This window comes from Ostrea edulis, chromosome 5 (assembly GCF_947568905.1).
Source record: "Ostrea edulis chromosome 5, xbOstEdul1.1, whole genome shotgun sequence".
NCBI lineage: Eukaryota > Metazoa > Mollusca > Bivalvia > Ostreida > Ostreidae > Ostrea > Ostrea edulis.
The window spans coordinates 52218895-52244182 of record NC_079168.1 but is presented as its reverse complement, the minus strand read 5'-3'; the positions used below and the strand labels follow the sequence as shown (position 1 = coordinate 52244182).

Sequence of the window (25288 nt, the reverse complement as noted above, 5' to 3'; positions counted from 1 at the left end):
CCCGATCTTTTTCCAGGATTTCCTCGGTTTATTGGCTGTACTTTGAAGTTTACAATAATTTTGTCTTGTGCATAGAAACGCTTTACAGAATGAATATACAAGTATTGAAAAAGTAAACGTGGATCGAATAAATAACTAAGGCCAAGGTCATCTCAGTCAGTGATGTCGAAGATGGCCTACTTCATACACACTTCGGACGTCTCAGAGACGTCTGATTTAAATAGCAAGCATATTGATCTCGTCCGTGTCTACATAAAACAACACATGACAGTGTGTCACCGTTTCACGCGGTGTCCTTCTGTACTCTATAGTCAAACACTTCGAGTTCGCGGGGTTTTCTTTTCAACTAGAATTTTTTTTAGATGAAATTTCCAAAAGTTTTGAACATATAGTTTAAATTGGCGCAAACAGTCTTCAAGATTTCAATCCACATGATGCTGTAAATAGGTGGTAGATCTCTGGACAGCGAGTACGCCGCACAAGTGTACCCTATGACCCACACCATGTATGTTGTCTGATAATTCATTGAATTTTAAATGAAAGAATTCGCAATCTTATTTTTATTATTGCACTTTAAAGGAGATTTTAAAAGATTTTCCCAAAATTTTGATAAAGAGACATGCTTGTTTTCTTAAATTCATGTAAAACAGTAATCGATTGAAAAATGCTAGTAAAGGCTCAATTTTGCTAGTTGGAAAATAATCCACTAGCTAAAATTTGCTAGTGGTGAAAAAAGTTAATTTCGATCCCTGCACGTTGGCGTTGCTCTTGTTACAAAGGTTTGTATAAGGAAACCTGAGTGCAAAAAGTTGATGTTAAAGAGGTTCGCACTTGAGATTTGGAGTTATGTCAATTTTTTTGGGAAGTGTATTTTTGATTTCTATATTGAAGGAGAATTAGAAAATTAAACAGAAAAATTGGTCGCAATGCTTGTTATTGAGCTGCAGTGTTCTAAACATGACCTTTTTGCACTCAAGATTTATTTGTTTAAACATGATTGGTATCAACACAACATATACAACACAAATCATTCATTACATAAAATAGATACATAATGGTGTCCTCTAAATGAAAAAAAGTTTAATATTAGTAATGGAAATGAATGACCTTTTTGCACTTGATATGCAAAAAAATTCATGATATCAAATTTGAGTTTAAAAGGACAATGCCAATTTCTAAAATTTCACATAATTTTCATGGTCTTGTCTTAGAATTTAAAAGGGAACTAAATCAAATTTTTGAATTATTGGCAAAAATACTGAATTTTTATACAAAATTTTGAGTAAATTAATTTAAATTTCTTTTAAGAATCAGTCTTCTGTTTGGGAAAATATATTAACCAAATTAATGAATTACATTTGAACTAGTTCTAAGTCTCAACTACTTGTGTCATGAATTATAAAGCTGAAATACACGTATAAGAGTATAAAAATGAGAAGATATATTGGATGATACAGAAACTGTAATATCGTGCAGATTTAGAAATTTTTTATTAATTAATACTAACACCACAAAATATAGTCCCTGCCAAACCCTTTCAAAATTTGAATTGACACAAAAGAACCTTTTCAACTGGATAAGGTTCAGTAATAAATTTGTAATATGCTTGCACCGATGGGATCAGTATTGAACCAGTAAATGCACAGTTGTAGCATCCTGCACAGTTGTGCTCAAATGTTCAAGAGTTAACTTCCTTAAAGTTTCAGAAGTCATATTTCTGCTGTAATTGGTCAAAGTTTTAAAAATTATGAATAGAATAGTCCAGTTGCTTTATAATGAATGCTTTAGATTTCTTAATAATTAGAGCAAAAAGGAGTTCAGAATGATTTTTCAGACAAAAGATATTTTTCAATGAAATATTTAGCATAAAACACAAAAGTCCTGTATATGAGAACTACTTGTACAGGATAAAATCTTTGTGTAACATTGATTTGCCCTTTATCTCTGTGATACTAATTAGGATAGAATCCTTTATGAACTTGTGAAAAGTGAAGTTAGATTAAAAGTGAAGTTAGATTAATATTGAAAATCAAATGGTTGAGCTACTAATGTATTTTGTTGATGGCCTAGAATTTTTCATAATTTATTATATATTTTTTCATAATTAAGAAATGAAAGCAATTTTTCCTCATTTTATATGATTTAAAGTAAGTTAGGACAGTTTATGCATTATAAACTGCAAAGTGGTTTATAAAATAGTGTAAACTGTTCCAACTTACTTTATATCGTATTTAGTAAATGGTGTTTGATATTATTTGAGGAATTATTCTAAAGAAAATCATAATTTTATGTGACAAGGACCAATATTTCCATAGCAACAAAATGGAAACAGAACTGACAAACGTATTGTGACGTCATTCCTAGGACGTCATATAGCAGGGACAACATTGTTTTTACCTTATAAAGAATGTAGATAAAGTCAAATAAAGCAATCAAATTGTGTATTACAAGTAAAATTGAATAATTCTATGATAAATTGAAAACGCTTCTTCCATTATCTACATATACAAAAAAGTAACAATTGTTCACTTAGGTCATTCACAGTCGGATAATTTACAAAATCTGTAGTATTTACACAGAGTTTTGTCTTTCTAAGTTTCATCTTTTGTACAAAATTACAGTGTAAGTAAACACTAAGTATTCTTAAAATCCAAATAAAAGTTGACCATCTCCCCCAAAATTTCTAACTGTTCTTGACTAGTTAACATTTGTAAATGTTATATTGGTACAGTGTATTATGTTTTTGTGTGATGCCATGTAATTATGTATGTCTGTATATCTGTATTTTATAGTACCTAGAGGATCAACAAAGTTTCAGGATAATCACTACAATTTTCATTTGACTCCACAACAAGCACAAGATATTGCAATGTCCAGGTAAGAACAAAAATATTCTTAACAGATGATTTTAGTAGTGTTGGAAATCAACGAAACAATAATAATGAAAGAGGCATACCGATTATATTCAAATGTTCAGGCTCCTTGGCTGTAAAACTTGGACGAGCTCACTTTTGATCTCAATCTCACTTTCCTTTTATAAAAGTGAGACCGAGATCAAAAGTGATCTGGCCCAAGTTTTATGACCACTGGTCCTGAACATCACAAGTTTTCAGTAGAAACATGTTTTATGACCACTGGTCCTGAACATCACAAGTTTTCAGTAGAAATATGTTTTATGACCACTGGTCCTGAACATCACAAGTTTTCAGTAGAAACATGTTTTATGACCACTGGTCCTGAACATCACAAGTTTTCAGTAGAAATATGTTTTATTGGGGACATAACAACTCATGTAGTGGGAAGCCTACAATATTTGTACTTACAAATACATGTAGTACATCTTCTAATTGGTGAAATCAAGTCTCTTTCTACTTCACCAAGGCTGTAGCTCTCTTTTTACTTGATGTCCACTTCAGGGGTAAGGAACCTTCAGACTAATGTGTATTCTTTTGTTTTCAGAGATTTCAGACCAGGTGCTAGATGTGAATACACAACACAGATACAGCTAAGGTTGTTACTTCCATTTGAATAAAATTACAAAATTGAAATACACATCCAAGAGTATAAATATTGATAATACATGGATAAAACAGAAACTGTAAACTCATAAACTTACGCCATAAAATATAGTCCTTTCTAAACCCTTTCAAGATTTAAATTGATATGGAATAATTCAACTGTATAGGTTGAGTTGAAGCATTAAACAGTTCTGGTGGCCCAATAAACCATAAAAACTAATTTTGGTCATATCAATAGCATTGATAATTTTAAATCAAACTATGTGATATAAATAAATGAATTGATATATATTCATTCTTATTTTTAAATGATGGATTCAGTTGGCAGGTTTTCAATATTATTTCTTTTACTTTCCATGTATTTTGTTGTATATAGTAAATAACACCTACATAGACTCTGGCACCTCCAGGTAAATTACATGTCTTGATTTGGTCACACCTACTTTTCTAGTAACCACATGGTCATGAAATGGGTCTTTAAGAACATAAATGTTAATTGAATCCTAAAGAAAGAACTAAACCAAAGTCTTATAGTCTGAGATTATCCTTATAACAACTGGGTGTTTTGATAAACAATACATGATTATCATCTGAAATATTAAATGAATTGTTTGTGATCGTGAAGTAATGATTATTGAATGTAAGTTTGTGTGTGTTACAGGTTTGGTCTTTTGGAAACAAGCTGCGAGCAAGATGACCATTTTCCTCCAAGTATTTGTGTCCGTGTGAATGGAAAAATGGCTCCCTTACCAGTATGATTTTCTATTATCTTTTTGAGAATTGAAATGATTTTGACGATATTTAATTACAAAATAAATACATGTTCACTTGTTTTAGGGTAATATGGTTTGATATTTTGAAGCATTTGATAATAAGCAAATAAGAATTCAGACTGTAGAAAAATCAAGAAAATGATGACTAGTAAAATGCGTGTAAATATGCTACATATGATGTTATTTACAGAATCCAATACCAACCAATAAGCCAGGGGTAGAACCTAAACGCCCTGGTCGTCCGGTGGATATCACCCCGCTATGTAGACTCTCTCCTACACTCCCAAATCAAATAGAAGTGTCATGGGCTGCAGACTTTGGACGGGTATGGCATGTCTTATTACAAGTGTTTACATGTAAATATTATCAGGGCTTCGCAAAATGTGAAAGTATTCATTCTTCAAATTTCTTCTTCTTTGTTGTTGAACATCTAGCAGATGAACTGGGGATTGTTGTAATATACATGGTTTGGTGCATTATGATGAATATGGAGGCCTATACTCACATTATGAAACTTGTGGCATGTTGGTTAGGGGGTTTATGTCCTAGGAATGGCATCTGAGTCAGGGGTTTGTGTCCTAGGAATGGTGTCTGAGTCAGGGGTTTATGTCCTAGGAGTGGTGTCTGGGTTAGGGGTTTATGTCCAAGGAATGGTGTCTGGGTCAGGGGTTTATGTCCTAGGAGTGGCATCTGAGTCGGGGGTTTATGTCCTAGGACAGACTAAGTTGGCTTTGTCTTGTGATTTTGATTCTTTTATTTCAGGGATTCTTTCTTGCCATTTTTTTGGTCAAGAAATTAACATCAGATATTCTGCTGGTCAGATTGAAACAGTTTGGTAACCGGCATGCGGACCATACCAGAGCCCTAAGTATGTTTTTAACAAATTATTACAACATTAAAAAATATTAGAAATTTTCTTGATAAGGTGTTTTGAATGGTAATTACTTTTATAAATTGTAAGAGATGAAGGTTTGAATTATGCGTTTATAAATTGTAAGATTTGAAGGTTTGAATTATGCGTTTGTAATGTAATGAATTGGGAGTATAATTTGAACTATTCACATTTTGACATGTCTTTGATCATCCAGTGGCAGCCTGTATAATAGTAGTAGAAGACCACCGCTGATGACAATTTGGCACAAAATTTATTTAGTTGTATGATTGAACTTTAAGATGGTTCTGTAAATTAAACAAAACTCTTTTTATCAAGTTTTTTTTTTTTTTTGTAATTTATTTATTTTTTTGGTCACATACAATACATCAGACACTTACACAAACATACCTTTCATACATGCATACATGCTTCAATCTCCCTGTGGCTTAGGTTACTTGCTGTACAATAGTGAAAGTAATAATAGTAACAATAATACATGTACTAAAAATAATGACAAGTACATGTAGTAATAATTAATTGCAAAAATATTTTCCCACTTCATCCATATTTTATCAAAGTTATGTATTTTAAATGTTTGAATTGCAGCATATTTCTCTACATGATATTTAAACTTTAAGTGACAGTAATCCAACAAAATTTGGTTCTTTATTCTGCATTAAACAGATAAATATGTATTGTTTAGCATATAGAATTATAAAGTTTATAGCTTTATTATTTAAAGACAGTGGAATTTCACCAAATATTATATTTGACACATTAAAACCAATTCTTTCGGAAATTTTTCTATATATATGAAGACTTAACTCACTCCACAATGTTTGGGTCTTATTACAAGAAGTAAAAATATGTGTTATTGTTTCAATATTACTTGTACAAAATCTACAGAGATCATTTGTTTTAACACTAATGTTTTTCAAATAATAACCAACAGGAAGAATTCTATGTAAAATTCTAAACTGTATCCACTGAACAGAAGAATCACTAGATGTTTTGAAACAAATTTTAAACACATCTTGCACTGAAATATCATCTAGATACGATAGAATTTTTTTCCAGTTTTTCTGGTCTAAGGATTAATTCTTCGAAAACAAAAATTGTTTGGATTGGTTCAAAGAAATTTTCAGATCAAGTTTTTCACCATACAAGATGGAAATTAGATTGGGGATCAACAACTTTTAATTTATTGGGTATTAATTTTTCAGTTGACCTTACAGAAATTGAAGATATAAATTTCGGAATTCAAATACCAAAAATCATTGCTCTTATTGAATAGTAGAAAAGAAGGATTCTTACTCCCATTGGGCGGGCTACTGTCATTAAAACCTTGCTTATTCCAAAATTGAATCATTTGTTTATATCACTTCCTACTCCAAAGAAAGAAACAATTTCTTATTTATACAAAATTATTTTTGAATTCCTATGGAAATCTAGTGTAGATAAAGTTAAGAGGTCTGTGATAACACAAGACTATTTATCGGGTGGTATCAAGATGGTTGATATAAGCAACTTTATTGCATCATTGAAATGCTCTTGGATTAAAAGGCTTACTAGATCCAACTGTCAGAAACCATGGATGAATATTTTTTTTGCCATGTATGGAAATGATATTTTAAAGAAATTATATGACTTTGGAGATAGTTTTATTGTGGAACAATTATGTGTTAAAAGCAATGTTTTTTGGAAGGATGTTTTTAATGCTTGGTTTTTTTATTTGAAGACTAGTCAAAATCTTCCAAATATTAAGAACAATTTTCATAATATTCCAGAGTGGTACAATTCTAATATAAGAATTGCGGGAAAACCTGTGTTTTATGAGAAATGGTATGAAAAGGGGATCAAAGTTGTTCAAGATTTTTTTGATACTGATTGTAACTTCCATACCGTAGAAAAATTTCAGTGTTTATACAATCTTCAAGAAGTATGTGTAATGAAATACAATAGCATTATTACTGCAATTTCAAAATAGTTAAAATGTCTGTCAATTGATAGACACTCAACCAAACAAAATGTTAATCCATGTATGCCTATATTTTTTGAACCAGTTTTATTGCATGAAAGATGTTCTAATATTATTTACAATATTTTAAATGCAAAAGAAGATATCCCAACTTCTATGGGCAAGTGGAAAACTCTATGAAGTTTTTGACAATGTACAAAAATGAATGAAGAGCAAACATATTGCATAGAACATGAATGGAAGGGAGGATTTCGATTTGATAATCTCAGTCCAAGTTTCAACAAATTGCAGTGGATCTGTTTCTGTAGAAGTAGATCTGTGTATACAACAATGGAGAAACTTAGTGATTGAAGCTCATAAACTTGGTGACACATATTTTTGTTTCTGATAAAGTATGTTAAGAGATTATTAATCATTGTCACATTTTTTACTTTCAGTTAAGGAAAAGTTATCCCATGATCCTGACAGTGAAATTGCAACTACTAGTCTCCGAGTCTCCCTCATATGTCCAGTAAGTCGTGGTTATCTGTTCTCCGAGTCTCCCTCATATATCCAATAAGTCACGGTAATCTGTTCTCCGAGTCTCCCTCATATGTCCAGTAAGTCACGGTAATCTGTTCTCCGAGTCTCCCTCATATGTCCAGTAAGTCACGGTAATCTATTCTCCGAGTCTCCCTCATATGTCCAGTAAGTCATGGTAATCTGTTCTCCGAGTCTCCCTCATATGTCCAGTAAGTCACGGTAATCTGTTCTCCGAGTCTTCCTCATATGTCCAGTAAGTCACGGTAATCTGTTCTCCGAGTCTTCCTCATATGTCCAGTAAGTCACGGTAATCTGTTCTCCGAGTCTCCCTCATATGTCCAGTAAGTCATGGTAATCTGTTCTCCGAGTCTTCCTCATATGTCCAGTAAGTCATTGTAATCTGTTTGAAGATGGTGGGATGTTCAGATGTGTGTGCTGTACATGCATCAGTCTTCAAAATTAGTCACTGGTCTGAAGACCAAGTCCAGTAAAATTAGGATTGGGCTTGTATAAATATTACGCTTACAAGGAAGCCAGGCCTGGACTTTTCATCAATATTAGAGGGAGTGATGATTAATAGTAAGTAGTGTTTCTTTCACACTTGAACTAGAAACGGAGTCAAACCTGGAGATCTACACCTTGAGGTTAAAATTGCAGCAAATTCTCACGAGTGGATACCATGTGGTATTCAATAGGGTCTGTATCTAAAGTATAAACTTAAAGAATTAAAACAGATCACCAACACATCATGAGAATGCAAGATGAAATTTATTGGTTGACTGGTTTGGACCAGGAGGCGGTTGTCATCAGAACCATCAGTTGCGTATCTTTGGACTTTGAACTGAAAAAATATCAAAAAAGTACATATTTTGTTGCTAATTTCAAAGTCCTAAAGAAACCAAATGATGATAAGCCATAAATTGACAAATTTTCAAAATCTTCTATACAGCTGCACATCTGTCAGAAAAACTAAATGCATAGTCATGTAGAGCAGGAAGGCCTCTACCAATATTGTAATTTTCATTATCCACAGGGTAGAGGTTCTGACTTCAGGGCAGGGCCAACTTGGCATATAGTGTTTATGTGTTAAACATTTGAATAACATCTTTAGTGCTATTGATACTAAATTGAAACTAAAATAGATATTTAAAAGGAGCATGTAGTTCTTTACCAAAATTATAAATATCATGATCCCCATGATAGGAGTTTTGGTTCCTGGGTGGGTCCAAAATTGTCATAATGATTATTGTCTTTATGATTTGAAAGACTTCTTTAATTTTGCTGATACTATATAAATACTAAATGCTTATTCAGGAAAAGCAGAAATGAATATACATGTACCAAGATTGTGAATTTTGCAACCCCAGGATTCTGACTCTAGGACTGGTCCAAAATAAATGAATCATATTAATTTCACATAGGTTATATTAAATAAAGTCTTTTAGTATCGGCACTTTTGGGGGCATTTCTGCTTTTGAGAACACATCATGTTTTATACTGCTACTGAATATTATTTAGCTTAGATACATGTATGCAGAGCAGGGAAATGATTATAGATTTCATAGTTTTGGGGCTAGTGATACTTTTAACTAATACCTGTACTCAGGTGACTGATTAGGCCCGTGGACCTTTTGTCTTTTAAAATATTCACTGTTCTTAGCACAAAGATTGCTGATAACATTTAGATTATTCTTTTTTCACTTGACAGCTGGGCAAGATGAGGATGACGATTCCGACCCGAGCAAGCACCTGCACACATCTGCAGTGCTTTGATGGCTCCACATTTCTGATGATGAATGAGAAAAAGTCCACCTGGATTTGTCCTGTCTGTGATAAACCTGCTCCTTTTCATCGACTATTTATTGATGGGTAAATAAAGTGTATATGCTTGTACAATAATCACAAAAGCTAATCTTAAGATTTTAATTACTTTATATTAGATTCATCAAAAAACAGTGCAACCCCTTCATACAAAAGAGAAAAATGTGCTGCAGTTGGAGCTTGTACATGTAGCCTTTTGCATCTGAAGGCTAAAATGAACTAACCCAGGCAGTTGCTGAATGAATCAAGCTGGTATTTTTGTCTGCCTGGGAAGATAGATATAATCAAAATTCTACAGACAAAGTGTATGAATTTGCTGAAAATCATACCATTAATATTGGTGTTTATTTCAAGTATTGCCATTATAATGAATGGATTACAAAGACAAGTGATACTTTGCCCAAGGTATGTTCATTGCTTGCATATATTCAATAATCATTATGGCTCATACAGCTCTGGTTTCTTTTAGGCTGTTTGTAGAGATATTGCAGAAAACATCAGATATGAATGAAATACAGTTCCATGAGGATGGATCTTGGAGTCCCCTGAAAGCCTTCAAGGAGCCCCATGTGATATCCTGCAGCCCTGCTGCTCATAAATCAAGTCAAAGTGAATCACGGCCCTCAGCATCCTCTTCCTCCCCCTCCTCCTCAGGTACAAATTTCTGAATAGAGTGATGTTTGCAATTCTTTCAGTTTATGGGTTTTATCAATTTCTGTAGGCATAAAATTTTGTGATGCAGGATTTCGTTCAGAGATATTCAGTTCTGTCTTTACGAGTAGGAATTTATTAATATCCGATACAACCATGAAAATAACAAAGATTGGTAGTCCATGAAAAAAAAAAATTTGAAACCACTCTATGTCTAATTTTGTACCAATCAGTATATTTTAATTTCTGTAAAAAAACAACAAACCAAAAAGTGAAATGGTAGAAAATTTACCAGTCCTTTTTAGACAAATATTGTTGATTCTGAGGATGTGGAATTTACAAGTTTGATCATGTTTTCAATGTAGGACCTGCTCCAAAGAAGCCTAAAATGGAAGTGATAGACTTAACAGTCAGTTCTGATGAGGATACGGATTCTGACAGTGACTCTGACTCGCCACAGCCAATGTCATTGAATGCATTTGGCGGTGACTCCAGTCCTAACATCATCAGTCTGGACTCTCCAACTCCAGCGCCATCAACAGCATCACCATCTTGTGACTCGCCCATGGTGGCCTCACCATCATCCAATTCAAATTCATCTTCATCTTCATCCTCATCCTCCTCCTCTGGTACTCCAAAGCAACCATCCTCACCACAGAAATCTCGACCAGGAACCCCAGTAAGTGCCCCCTTGTCAGCTCCTCAGTCAGTTAGCTCCCTGTCCCCTGCCCACTCCTCAAGGCAGTCTACACCAGCCCTGGTTCCTAGTCCTTGCCCCTTGCCCTCTCCTTCACCCCCGGGACAACCCTTAATTCATTCTCCTTTAGGAATACGGATTTCCCCCGTGACACCGCCCTCAAGTACCCCTATTTTGCCTCCATTTCAACCAATCCCTGCCCCAGTATCATTACCCACTCCAGCATTTCCCCATTTCCCACCTCCTCCGCAAATACAAAACTATGATCCAAACTTGGATAGAGAGATAGAGGACTTTTTACGTGGAATTGTTTGGGACCAATACAGATAGCTCTTACATTAATCACTAGAACTCTATTCTAGGTGTAGGTTGAAAGGCATTTGATGGTGCTGCAGTTAAATGATACAGTTTCTTTGAAGATAGAGTGTTACAAGAATTGCCCTTGTGATACTTATAGTTTGATGCGTCGTAAAACAAATTGAAGTTCTCAGGAAACTGAATACTAATCAAGCAATCTAGCAGTTCTTATATTATGGGTCTAACCACTTCATTCCTAAAGTTTTATGTTCATTGTAGTATATAAAAATGAAGAGTATTATATTTCTTGCTTATTCACATGAGTGTAGACTGATGAAGATGTAGAAACATATGAAGACTGAAAAATGAGGGAAGGAATTTGAAATTGCTTACTGTATACAGGGATATTTTTGCCATGGTATTTTCGCCCAAAGGTATAAATAAAAGATTTTGTCCCTTTTTAACTTGCTCAAAGCCATTTCTTGCAACTTTAGAGCAATGAATAAATTTGTTTTGGTCCAGTTTTAAATTTCCTCACTTGGGTGAGAGCAAATTGGATAAAAGTAAAACGGGGCAAAAATTTCCCAGTGTACAGGATTATCCAATTAAAATCATACTATTTTCATTTATGGCAGTCAAATTAAATGACCAGCTACATACAGAGAGGTCTGCATGAATCATCAGGTAAACTTAGAGCAGAGAATTTCAGGTTTTATCAAATTCTCAAGTTAGGAAAACTGATGCAACTAGTTTTGTGAGAATCAGATGGTCAAACAAATGGACAAAAATATATATATATTACATTAATACAACATTGTCAAGGACCCTGACATCTTTACATTTTTCATTTTGTTTCATACTAATGTTGTTTTTACTCATAGTCTCCATCACATAAGACACAATAATTTATTTTGCATGCACTAAAATTTTGTTTCACTCAAACATGTTCATTATATGGACAAGGTATTCTCAGTCATGTGTATGAAATATTTATTTTCTATTATAGCATTAGAATATCATCTTGTTTTAATTTTAATTGTTTATGTTTTCCTGATTAAGTTATTGCATCCAAGCATTAATTGTTATTTTCACAAATTTTTTAACAAAGAAGTTACGATTAAGAATACCTCTGTCATTTTATTTGTCTTGCACTCTCCTTGGGTTTTGTTATAACTGTACTCATGAAGATTATGATTAGATGAACAGAAAAGTGTTACCCAAACACAATGTGCAAAGTGTGTTCTGAACATTCATCATGTACATACGCTGGTATTATTCCATACTGTGAAAGCCAAAGGCTTTAGATTTTTTTCATTCACATTCAGACGATGTGTCTGGAATCATTTGTTGCAAAGATTAAACCAATGAATATATATATATCTTATTTTTAAGTTGAAGATACAGTGTTGATAGTATTTGCTAAAGTAACAGAAATTGAATTTTTCACCATCTAACAAGACATAAAAACTTTAAAGTTGTATGGTCCGGATTTCTGCAAATTTTGTTCTCCTTGTAAAAACACTGTTAATGATGACACATAAGAATTTATGAGGCCATATGACATGTCATACATTATTTCACCTGTTTTAACCAGAATTATTTGGTTTTAAATCGGTGTTTACAAACAACTGTCACTCATCCATTTCTATTAAATATTCTGAAGATAAATCAAGTGACAGTCATATGTCCAGTTCAGACTTCCACTTAACTGCATAAAGCTGTGTATTTTGCTACTACAGTACTGTGCCATAAGTTTAAAAGAAATAAGAATATCAAATGCCTCTTTGTAATTCTGTGTTTTACACTCTTTCAAACCTGAATTTAAACAGTTGTGTCAGAGTTATATCCATCGTGTTGGGATTCCCCTCATGCGCATGGGGCTATTTATAGATGCCTAACAGACTTAATGAGCGGCAAATGTATTTAAAGGCTTCCACGATATTTACTTTTTAAATAATCTTCTTGCTGTTTTCTATTACATTGAAATGTTTTCAAGAATGTAATTAAGGGAAAGTTGATAGCTTTGAAAACTAATTCAGCTGCATTAAAGCACTTTACAAAAAAATAATACGTGAGCATCAGACCATACAGCTTTAAAATACAACTTCGTTTCAGATACTATTCTAATTATTTTACTTGCTTTCAGAGAAAACAGAAATTATTTTTAAATTTGTTTTGCATATTTTGTGCTTTCTATATAAATATGTACATGTATGTAATTTTTGACAGGTAGTGCTGTGTACTGAATAAATATTTAGGCACTGAAGTTTTAGAAATGTATTGTGAACATGTGATGGTACTTCCTTTGTGTTCTTTTGTTTGTAAATTATATCATTATTTATTATTGATCACAAGTTGGTAATGTCAAATTTGTAAACTTACAAGGTGGGAAGTATTTTGGAGAGGAATTGTCAGAACTTTTATGAAAAATGTAACCTTAAGAAGTTGTTGTTATTAAAATTGTGAATATTAATTCTTGTTCTCCTTATTAAGGAAGCCTTTGAATAATAAAATACATGCAGTTCACATATATTGCTGCAATTGGAATGGAATTTTTGTTAGGTCACTTGGGTGACCTATTGCGCTTCGTGGTTGTCTGGCATCCATTAAAATTTGAACATAATCAACATTTTATCTGAGAATATGTGGCTGTTAACAGTGATTCATTTTGACGTGCGTCCTGCGTAAATTACGCATTGAATTTGCTCAGGACGCATGATTTCAATAACTGTGCATCCCAGCGGACGCATGAAAACTTCAAATTATATGAAAATGTTTTCATTTCCCTTCCGGTAATTCATACAAAATCTAAGCACCAGAAAGTACTACACACCCGAGATATTCCGAATTAAGAATTATGATATTTCATTGGTCAACTCGCATTGTATTAAACAATAAAACTAAATGATATATATGGCATTACGGCGGGTTAACAAAACTGGGATCTAGAATTTCCTCGCACATAATCCGATTCCACCGATTTTTTTACTTTATAAAACGTCCTAATCAAGGAAAGTTAACAACATTTTTGCAAAGTGATGTGAATGATAATATTGCCAGTTACTACGGGTTAAAACAAAACAAGACGTGGAGTCCCCGAAATCAAATGTCGGTCCTGAAAACGAAGTGGAGGTTGAGAAAATTCGAAAGGTGAAAAAAAAATGTCTTACACTTTATTCTTCGCTAAGATTTGAGAAAAATGAAGAAAATGGAGAACAATTTATTTATTGCAGCATTTGCACAGAACATAGAAAAACTAAATGGCATAAACAAAGTAGCTAGGAATAAAAACTTCCATCATTCAACTTTAAGCAGACGCGTGAACTTGGCAGATCATAAACTTATTTGCGTGTGTGGATTGTATAGTTTCAAGAAATTTACATTGCAACACTCTCAAAATTCAAATCATTGATTGATCTGTTGCATGAACTTGGTCTTGAGAAATTTTTCATCTAAAAATCATTTTGCAATATGAACTACGAATAAAAAAATTTCTGCATAAACGATGCAAAATATAAATTCCCTAGAAGGAGGTGACAACAGTAAGCTTCTTCGTTAACTTGGTTTGTTTATACCTGTGATTGTCGGGCTGTTTGTTTAAAGGAATGAAATTTGGACTCATTGATTTTAGCATGGGACTCATTATTGTAATCAAGGGGAGTCCACTGGACTCATGATAACCATTTTCAAAATGAATCACTGGCTGTAGTTCATCAAATTTGGTATGGAACATCTGTGAAGGAAGGGGAACAAAAATAAGATTTGAATTTCAGAGTAACTGAACCCCTTGTGCCTGAGAGGAATGGTCAAATCCTTTTTTTTTTTTAAATATAACATATTTTTGATAAAAAATTCTGCACTCAGGGACATCAAGGAGACAAACAGTGTGTTTGGTCATGATTAGTTAGGATGCCTGTACCAAATTTATGAAACTTGGCAGTCCATGGATCAAGATCTCTGGAGCTAGGGTAGAGCTTTATAACTCGTATAGTAAAAATGCAGTATTTTCTGAATCTTGTTGTCTCCTTGACATCAAAGAACCAAACTAAATACAGTATAGATACTCAAATACAGTGAACATGGATATAGTGAATTTACAGATATAGTGAATTTACAGTTAAACCAAGTGAACTGATTTCCCTGGCAAATTCTTTATGTATTCAATATAAGAATTTCGCATCTATAACTAACATGGCTATAGCAAATTTACAAATGTAACAAAGCAATCTGATTAAAATCAGATCCTATGATCCACTCGAGTATCATAGGATCTGATTTAACAAAGTGAACGTAAAAATAAACTTTTCTAACAAAGTTTTCTTTTCATATTGAAACTCGTGATTTATTTAAGAATTGTTTTCCCTTGTCTTAGGATCCACACTTATTACGAAATTTCTGTTTGTATTTTGTCAAAATGGGTTGTTGATGCAAAACAATACTTTAAAATGTTTAGCAATATATTATCGGTATTGTTTACTATTCTATGGATAAAATATGAATGTCGATTGCATTTATTTTATCGTACACTCTTTATTTGTGCTTCCTTAAAACGCTCAATTCAAATGATAGCTGTGTGGTATGTTCTGATATTGGCCCAAGTGATTTGGGATAAAATCTCGGATGACGTGCATTCTTTTTCTTCTTCTAAAAAGATATTTATAAGCCTGTGATAGAAATAAAAAACTAATTAAGGAAATATGTACAAGTAAAATTTAAGATATAAGGGGTTGGAATTGAACATGTGCCAATATCCTAAAGTATTCATCGTATTTTCATTTGATAAACAGAAAAGCCAACTATGGACCAAGGATTTTTTAGTCTTATATAGTTTTTATATTTCAAAAATATAGAGGGGGGGGGGGGGGGGGGAGAGGGGATCTTGCTGGAATAAGAAAGCTGTATATTTCAGGTACAAAATTTCAGACGCACCTGATTAAACATTCAATCAAGCAGTCAACCACTACAAAAACATACCCCATCAAAACAAAATGGTATAGGTACTAGTGTGTAAAGCGTCTAGTCGAGCATGCAGTTCTTATTACTACAAAAACAAATAATCTAGGTGTAAATTGATTGTGTTCATCTTTATTCTCTACAATGGTCATGTAGGAAATATTGGTGTCTTTTCAATGTCGACTCCTGTATCTTGGTGACAATTCTTTTTTACCTTTACCCTTTTTGGCATGTCATTTCCTCCTTTGTTCTTAATTAAACCACCAAAACTAAGAGTCCTTTGTCCATAAATGATTTATGCGATTACGAAATAAAGATATAAGGAACACTTTAAATGGACTGGTTCACGATTTTTTAACTTAATATTTTTTATTTTTTGTGTTAGATATTAAAAGTATAACTCATTTAATGTTGACAACCAACATTTTGACCTTCTGAATGCAAGGATAAAAGCTATATTTTAGCCTTAAATATGTTTTATGTAAACAAACAAACATGTGAAATATTAATTTTGTAATATAAAGCATCATAATTTTGTATAGTCGCACATTTTAACTTTTAGATGACACATTTTACCCGAAGAATGCTTGAATAGTTTTAATAAACTAAGATCGATATCCTTTTTTTTAAAAAAAATTTCGTGAACAATAACATACCGCAATCTTTGTTTACAAAACAAATAATGAACTCTCTAAAATGGGCTTTTGTGATAATGTATAACCTTAATTTTTATGTGAAATTTTTTAAACATATTAGACAGTAGATTTTGATCATTAAAAGTGAAAAATAAAATTTTGGGGAACATCGTGAATCAGTCCCTATAAAAGTTATCCATCATTACTCAATACAGACTACTTCATTCCATCGTCGCTTTTTTCGACCTTCTCATTCCGGAATGCTTTATAGATATTTTTAATCATATTAATTTGTTTAACTACATATATTCTGATAGCTCTTGTTCTGGAGATTTAAAAAAAGAAAGAGATATGAACTTTTTTACATTTTACTATTTCATTCTGGACCATTGTGGCATTCTTTAGTGCTATTTATACTAAATTGAAACTAAATGGATAGAGCCGGTAGTCTTTTACCAAAATTGTAAATTTGATGATCCCCAGAGTAAGGGTTCTGACCCCAGGGTAGGGCCAAACTTAGTACATGTATATAGTATTTATGTGTAAGTTTGCTGATACTGTATAAAATCTAAATGCATACTTGCAGATGTTTTAATGTTAATACATGTACACCTATTATTTAAAGCCTTTCATCAGTGTATGCACTTTTGAAGGCAGTGAAGTTTTAAGAACACATCTGAACATTAGAATTTAGCTTAGATATTCAGAACAGGAATTTTTTTTCTAGATTTCATAGCCCATGGAAGTAGTGATACTTTTTCACTAGTATTCAGGTGACCTATGCTTGCAGATATTAAGCTGAATGTTTGTTTTGAGTGGATGAGTTACAGACCATGTTCATTTTAACTTTCAAAGGAGTTATGGCTCTTGGACATGAAAATTAAAAAATAAAATCTTCCCACCCGCACCATATTTTTTGGTAACCCCAGATGATAATCTACTTATCAAGTTGAATTGGCCTCACAGTATCATATTTTGTGATCAGAAGTGACTACAACAAATTTGTCTCCCAGTGCATGTCAAATTAGACAGGTTTCACTGTAATATAAAAGGGCTGAAATATTTCATCATTTCTATTTTGGTGATTTGGAATCAATAGACCAAAATTAGCACCTTGCCTTAAAAAAATGTTCTGTAAATAGGAAGGGTCATGTTTGACAGGGCTATTGTTTTGTAATGGAGACATTAGAAGCTTTAGCTGAGCACAAAGGTTACTTATGGTGAGAAAGTGTGTCTTTTGGTCTGAGGTCTTTTGGTCTACACTACCTTGTTTTGGCCTAATTATGTTCCCCAAAGTTTGGGAACATAATGCTTTTACTTTGTTTTTTATTATCATTTTCTCTGGGAGTGTTTTCAGAAACTCCACAAGGGATCAATTTGAAACCTTTTTAGGATGATAGTATATGCAGAATGAATGTCATTTCTCTGACCATGCATGCACATGCATTGGATTATTTGTTCACAAACTTTAGAATCAGTATAACTTTTTTGTTTTGCTTTGAAATAATTTGAAATTTATATCGAAGGTATATCTTTAGACTCAAAATTGATTGGCGCGGTCAAACTCACAAATATGAATATATACTGCATTTTGATTGGATACGTATACTAGAACATCTGTAGCTCTCTTATGAATAAAGGGAATGAAAAGATATTTACAGCATAGACACTGCCGTGCATCTGCATCAGTTGTGACGTGTATGGTACGTGTATCCTTTCCAGGTTGAGATTTAGGTAAATATAATGTTTTCAATATGCATTTTTAGGTCACCTGAGTAAACTCGGGTGACCTATTGCAATTGGTTGCCGTCCGTCGTGGTGCGCGTGCGTTATCATTTGAACATTTTCAACTAACTACAAGTCCAATTCTTTTCAAATTTGGTATGAAGCATCTTTAGGACAAAGGGGACATAAATTGTAAATTTCAGGACTCCTGGCACCCTAGGGACAAAGCAAAAACTACCCAAAATTGACAAAATTTCAAAAATCTTCTTCTCTACAACCACACGTGTAAGAAAAACTAAATGCATAGTGATGCAGAGCAGGAAGGCCTCTACCTAAATAGTGTAAATTTTATGATCCCCGGTGCCAAACGTACTATATAGTGTTTATGTGTACAACACTTGAATAACATCTTCTTTACTGTTATTGATAGAAACTAAATGGATATTTAGAGCCGGTAGTCATTTACCAAATTTTTAAATTTGATGATCCCAGGGGTAGGGGTTTTGGTATTAGGGCGGGGCCAAAATGGTCAGTTATTAAATGTGTGAACAAAAGAAATTTATAACTTCTTGATAACTATCATTCCAATTATTTTCAATTTGGTATGGAGCATCTTTGGAACTAGGGGGACATAAATTGTAAATTTCAGGATTCCTGCACCCATGGGACCTTAGGTGTGGGGCAAAAACTGCCCAAAATTGAGCAGTTTTCAAAAATCTTTTTCTTTAGAACCTCACGTTTAAAAAAAAAACTAAATGCATAGTGCTGTAGAGCAGGAAGGCCTCTACCAAAATTGTAAATTTCATAATCCCCGGGGTAGGGGTTCTGACCCCAGGGCAGGCCCAAACTTACTACATAGTGTTTATGTGTAAAACACTTAAATAACATCTTTAGTGTTATTGATACTACATTGAAACTAAATGGATATTTAGAAAGAGCAGGTAGTCCTTTACTAAAATTGTAAGTTTGATGATCCCCGGGGTAGGGGTTCTGACCCCAGGGTGGGGCCAAACTTGGTATATAGTATTTATGTGTAAGTTTGCTTATACTATATAAAATCTAAATGCGTACTTAGAAATAGCAGAAAAGGATGTACAAAAAAATAGTGAATTTTACAATCCAGGGAATTGACTCTTGGATGAGTTCAAATTAGTCATATCTTTTAATGTTGATACACCTATCATATTTATGTCTCCCCTCTTTCAGGGGGAGACATATTGTTTTTAGCTCACCTGAACCGAAGGTTCAAGTGAGCTATTCTGATCACATTTTGTCCGGCGTCCGTCTGTCTGTCTGTAAACTTTTCACATTTTCGACTTCTTCTCCAGAACCACTGGGCCAATTTCAACCTAACTTGGCCAAAAGCATCCTTGGGTGAAGGGCTTTCAAGTTTGTTCAAATGAAGGGCCATGTCCCTTTCAAAGGGGAGATAATCACAAAAATGCAAAAATAGGGTGGGGTCATTTAAAAATCTTCTTCTCAAGAACCACTGGGCCAGAAGAGCTGAAATTTACCTGAAAGCTTCCTGACATATTGCAGATTCAAGTTTGTTCAAATCATGGCCCCCGGTGGTAGGATGGGGCCACAAGGGGGGATCAAAGTTTTACATACAAATATATAGGGAAAAACTTTAAAAATCTTCTTCTCAAGAACCACTAAGCCAGAAAAGCTGAGATTTACATGAAAGCTTCCTGACATAATGCAGATTCAAGTTTGTTCAAATCATGGGCCCCTGGGGTTGGATGGGGCCACAATAGGGGATCAAAGTTTTACATACAAATATATAGGAAAAATCTTTAAAAATCTTCTCAAGAACCACTGAGTCAGAAAAGCTGATTTTTACATGAAAACTTCCTGACATAGTGCAGATTCAAGTTTGTTCAAATCATGGCCCCCGGGGATAGGATGAGGCCCCAAGGGGGGATCAAAGTTTTGCACACAAATATATAGGGAAAAACTTTAAAAATCTTCTTCTCAAGAACCACTAAGCCAGAAAAGCTGATTTTTACATGAAAACTTTCTGACATAGTGCAGATTCAAGTTTGTTCAAATCATGGCCCCCGGGGATAAGATGGGGCCCCAAGGGGGGGGATCAAAGTTTTACACACAAATATATAGGGAAAAACTTTAAAAATCTTCTTCTCAAGAACCACTAAGCCAGAAAAGCTGATTTTTACATGAAAACTTTCTGACATAGTGCAGATTCAAGTTTGTTCAAATCATGGCCCCCGGGGATAAGATGGGGCCCCAAGGGGGGGATCAAAGTTTTACACACAAATATATAGGGAAAAACTTTAAAAATCTTCTTCTCAAGAACCACTAAGCCAGAAAAGCTGATTTTTACATGAAAACTTTCTGACATAGTGCAGATTCAAGTTTGTTCAAATCATGGCCCCCGGGGATAAGATGGGGCCCCAAGGGGGGGATCAAAGTTTTACACACAAATATATAGGGAAAAACTTTAAAAATCTTCTTCTCAAGAACCACTAAGCCAGAAAAGCTGATTTTTACATGAAAACTTTCTGACATAGTGCAGATTCAAGTTTGTTCAAATCATGGCCCCCGGGGATAAGATGGGGCCCCAAGGGGGGGATCAAAGTTTTACATACAAATATATAGGGAAAAACTTTAAAAATCTTCTTCTCAAGAACCACTAAGCCAGAAAAGCTGAAATTTACATGAAAGCTTCCTGACATAATGCAGATTCAAGTTTGTTCAAATCATGGGCTCCGGGGGTTGGATGGGGCCACAATAGGGGATCAAAGTTTTACATACAAATATATAGGAAAAATCTTCTTCTCAAGAACCACTGAGCCAGAAAAGCTGATTTTTACATGAAAACTTTCTGACATAGTGCAGATTCAAGTTTGCAAAGGGTAGTTAGTTTGGGCCATAATAGGGACCAAGGTTTTACATGCAAATATATATGGAAAGTCTTCAGATATGGGCCAAGGTGACTCAGGTGAGCGATGTGGCCCATGGGCCTCTTGTTGTACTTTCCGTCCGTCTGTCTGTCACAAAATCTTGTGAACGCTGGGTTATTGGATAGACTTGAAACTTTGTGCAATGCTTCATTGCCATTTGTAGATGTGCATATTGTCAGGACAGGAGGATCCAATGATTTTCCTAAAAGTTATAGTGGATCTAAGAGAGGTGGAGGATGTAAAATAGTTTGTGAACACTTCTCCTCGTATGTTGGTTATCAGATAGACTTGAAACTTTTTACAATGCTTCATTGCCATTTTAAGATGTGCATCTTGTAGGGACAGGAAGATCCAATGATTTTCTTAAAAGTTATAGTGGATCTAAGAGGGGTGGAGGATGTAAAATAGTTTGTGAACACTTCTCCTCGTATATGGGTAATCGGATAGACTTGAAACTTTTTAAGATGCTTCATTGCTATTTGTAGATGAGCATCTTGTAGGGACAGGAGGATCCAAATATTTTCCTAAAAGTTATAGTGGGATCTAAGAGGGGTGGAGGATGTAAAATAGTTTGTGAACACTTCTCCTATATGGCTTGTCAGATAGATTTGAAACTTTGTACAATGCTTCATTGCCATTTGTAGATGCGCATATTTGTGGGACAGGAGGATCCAATTATTTTCATAAAAGTTATAGTGGATCTAAGAGGGATGGAGGATGTTAAAATAGCTTGTGAACGCTTCTCCTATATGGCTTATCCAATAGACTTGAAATTTTGTACAATACTTCAATGCCATTTGCAAATGTGCATATTGTAAGAACAGAAGGATCCAATTGTTTTCCCTAAAGTTATAGTGGATCTTAGGGGTATAGGGTGTAAAATAGTTTGTGAACACTTCTCTTATGTGACTTATGGGAGTTTGTAATGTCTATGTTCCTTCTTATGCTTTCTCCTCCATACCATGCAGTACATTAAGGGGAGGAGGTTTCATTTGGAGCACTTCCAATTTGGGGAGCTGGGGAGACATTTATTTTTCATAAAAACAATCTCTAGTATTTAAAGCCTTTCATCAGTATATGCACTTTTGAGGGCATTGAAGTTTTAAGAACACATTGTATTGTAGAGGAGCGGATCTACAATTCTAAATTTAATTAGATTGCTTCATAATTATGTTCACAACAATGTTCATTGGTTGAAGCTCATATACATCACACCTTTTTGAGAATATACAATGTATTTTATAAACGGCTAATCTGGGAATATTATTTCTTTTTGAAACAAACAAGTATTTTCCCCTTGTAATATTGGCCTTTTTTTTTTTAGATAGAAAAATGTTGGCAAGAGGGGTGGGGTGATCCAGATCAGCCAGTAGTGATAATTACAGAGCAGCCAGATGTGAAAATTATAATAGAGGTAGGAACATTTGTGGTAGGAAGAATATTGTATGTAGACCAATTTTCTTTTTGAAATATATTTGTATAATACTGTACATCTTTTTTCAAATGACATGTTTCTTGAAGATTTTAGTTGTAGATTTAAAATAATATATTAACAAATAACAGTTATGATTTTTATAAATACTTTTCATTTGAAAAATTAGAGTATCTACGTCATTGTGGCAGGTTTTATTAGAAATTCATATCATGCATCAAATCAAACCAAAGTTTGGATTTTAATATCTCTAATTTGCAATTTAAGAAATTTATCAATATATCAGAGGAAAAAGGGGAAAGAAATCATATACTGGTATATAAAGTAATGGAGAACTGTATCACTCTTTTCATGGTGAAATCATACTTCATATAAGATGCTTTAACAAGTTATGAAAATTTTGGTGTACTTAACCACCTTAAGCTCAAGTTTTAGAATTATGAATCTGCTGATGCACATTATTTTCATATAGATGCTTATGGCACTAAATAGATGCATTACTTGGTGTGATTTCCCTGTCCAAAGTCCCAAATCATCTCGAGCAGAATCTGAATCAGCACATTTGGTTCACAGCGGAACCGAGATTATTCACAGAATTCTTGATCAACCTTTATGACTTGGCCACATACTTCATGGATATCTAGGAGAGTGACTGGTAGAAGATAGAAAAAAAGGAGCTGTACTGCGATAATTTTTATTTAATCAAGGCCATTTTTTGAGTTGTGTCCCTTAGCATACTTATTGGCGAGGTGAAAGATGCCAGTTGTGCACAGTGAAAAATTTACTAATACATATTCAATGTTTTGTAATTAATACTATAACACTATTTATAGAAGATATCTTGCATTTTATGTTAATTTGATTGTTTTATTCTGAGCTAACTTGCTTCTCAGTGGATGAAATTTGCACATGTGAAAAATAGAATTCCTTGCCAAAACATAGCTGGCTTAGATTTCTCTAAAAAATCTCAAATCTTTTCTTCTATCTGACTTGGATTTCTCGACAGAAAAATCTCAAACTCAGGTTTGAGTTTTCTTTTTTTGAGTAGTCAAAATTTGAGTAAAATCCCCAACTTAAGATTTTTTTTCAGAAAATATGATAGTAAAAGCTAAATATAATGATTATATTGAAATGCTTTAAATTCTAATGTTAAAAGTCAGTATTTGATCTCTGAGAATATTTTAATTTTGCACTGGAATAATATATACTGTGACAGGGTTTATAAGAGTAATAACTAACCAGCCTAGAGCTAGTCCACATCTTTTTGTTTTGTGGCAACATCCTTGATATCAAACCAAGCAAGCTGATTTTAGTACCCATTGTCAGCACATTGCATGAAACTCTCTTTTCTGCTACATTTGGGTTCTCAACCCATGGTCCAATACTATAGATGATGCAAAAAGATCTGGTGTTTAGATTCACCTGGGTAGGTTGAATCTGAGAAGGGAGTGTGATGGGGGATATATATCAGATCAATAGGTTACTAACCAGTCCATAGTAAGATTTTTTGGCCTTTTGGTAACACTCCTGACCTTGACCCAGATGACCTGGGTTGAGGTCAGGAGTCTCTAGTGTCAGCATGCTGCATCACACTCTTCTTCCTACCACAGTCCATCATATCAATTTAACCCAAAGATGGGAGGGCTACATATATATAACTCAAGTGTTAATTTCACATTCTGTATATAAAATTAGAGATGCAGGGATAACTTAAAGGTCACAAAATACCTTCAGTTACACACAAATCTTCACATTCTTTTAGATATACATACATCCCCCTATGTGATTGAAAACAAAGAAACAGAAATATTGCTCAGTGACATGTCTGAATGCAAAAACTGTTTTAGCTAGATTGAGCATAGGATAATTTGCTCATTATGATACATTGTACTATATCCCCAACACTGATGCATTTATTTTAGAACATTTTATTATTGAATACCAGCTACAGTACAATGTACATCCTGTTTTCTGTATAGACAATAGGAATCTGTATCTTTGAATATATATATTTTTTTTTACATGTTGACAGGCCCTCATCATCCCAGGAAGATTAGAGATTCCAAGTTTACTAAGCTCTGGAGTGATCCATGAGGATATGGAATGTACATAGCCCCTATACATTAATAATTGTAAAAATTGTACAAAACAGTCATGTAGTGTAATTTAATTTTTTTTTTCATTAAAGACTTGAAATAAAATTTCAAACGGTATTTATTTTTTCTTCGGCTAACTATGTACATGGAATTATTAAAGCAGCTGGATCCACCCTTGGCGAAGAATGCACGTACTTTAGAAAATAATAGGTCACGACTTCTGTCGAAAAATCGGACTCGCGTAAAAAGGCTGCGTTTCAAATGTCATTTACTCTGGGACTAGGTAGTCAAAAAGGAATCAATAAGTATATTGATGCAGTTAATCACCAATTTCCGTGAACAATTCTTGCAGCGAGAAACTGGGTCAGCAATGACGCAAGTAGGACGGATTG

General features: G+C 33.8%; 1 protein-coding gene across 7 annotated transcripts in view; it reads left to right on the top strand.

Annotated features, from left to right (window-relative positions):
• The window catches only part of LOC125652433 (E3 SUMO-protein ligase PIAS2-like), a 50526-nt gene extending 25238 nt beyond the window's left edge, over positions 1 to 25288 (top strand). For 4 of the 7 annotated variants that reach the window (XM_048881627.2, XM_048881624.2, XM_048881625.2 and 1 more), the window contains 9 exons: positions 2793 to 2877; positions 3460 to 3510; positions 4180 to 4270; positions 4482 to 4616; positions 5054 to 5159; positions 7581 to 7654; positions 9374 to 9534; positions 9956 to 10140; positions 10503 to 13604. In XM_048881627.2, the coding sequence (XP_048737584.2) occupies positions 2793 to 2877; positions 3460 to 3510; positions 4180 to 4270; positions 4482 to 4616; positions 5054 to 5159; positions 7581 to 7654; positions 9374 to 9534; positions 9956 to 10140; positions 10503 to 11164 (1550 nt within the window). In that variant the 3' untranslated portion in view covers positions 11165 to 13604. Of the gene's footprint in view, positions 1 to 2792; positions 2878 to 3459; positions 3511 to 4179; positions 4271 to 4481; positions 4617 to 5053; positions 5160 to 7580; positions 7655 to 9373; positions 9535 to 9955; positions 10141 to 10502; positions 13605 to 22692; positions 22783 to 23272 lie in introns of those variants that run through there. The other 3 variants (XM_056164768.1, XM_048881628.2, XM_056164769.1) reach the window with 3 other exon arrangements.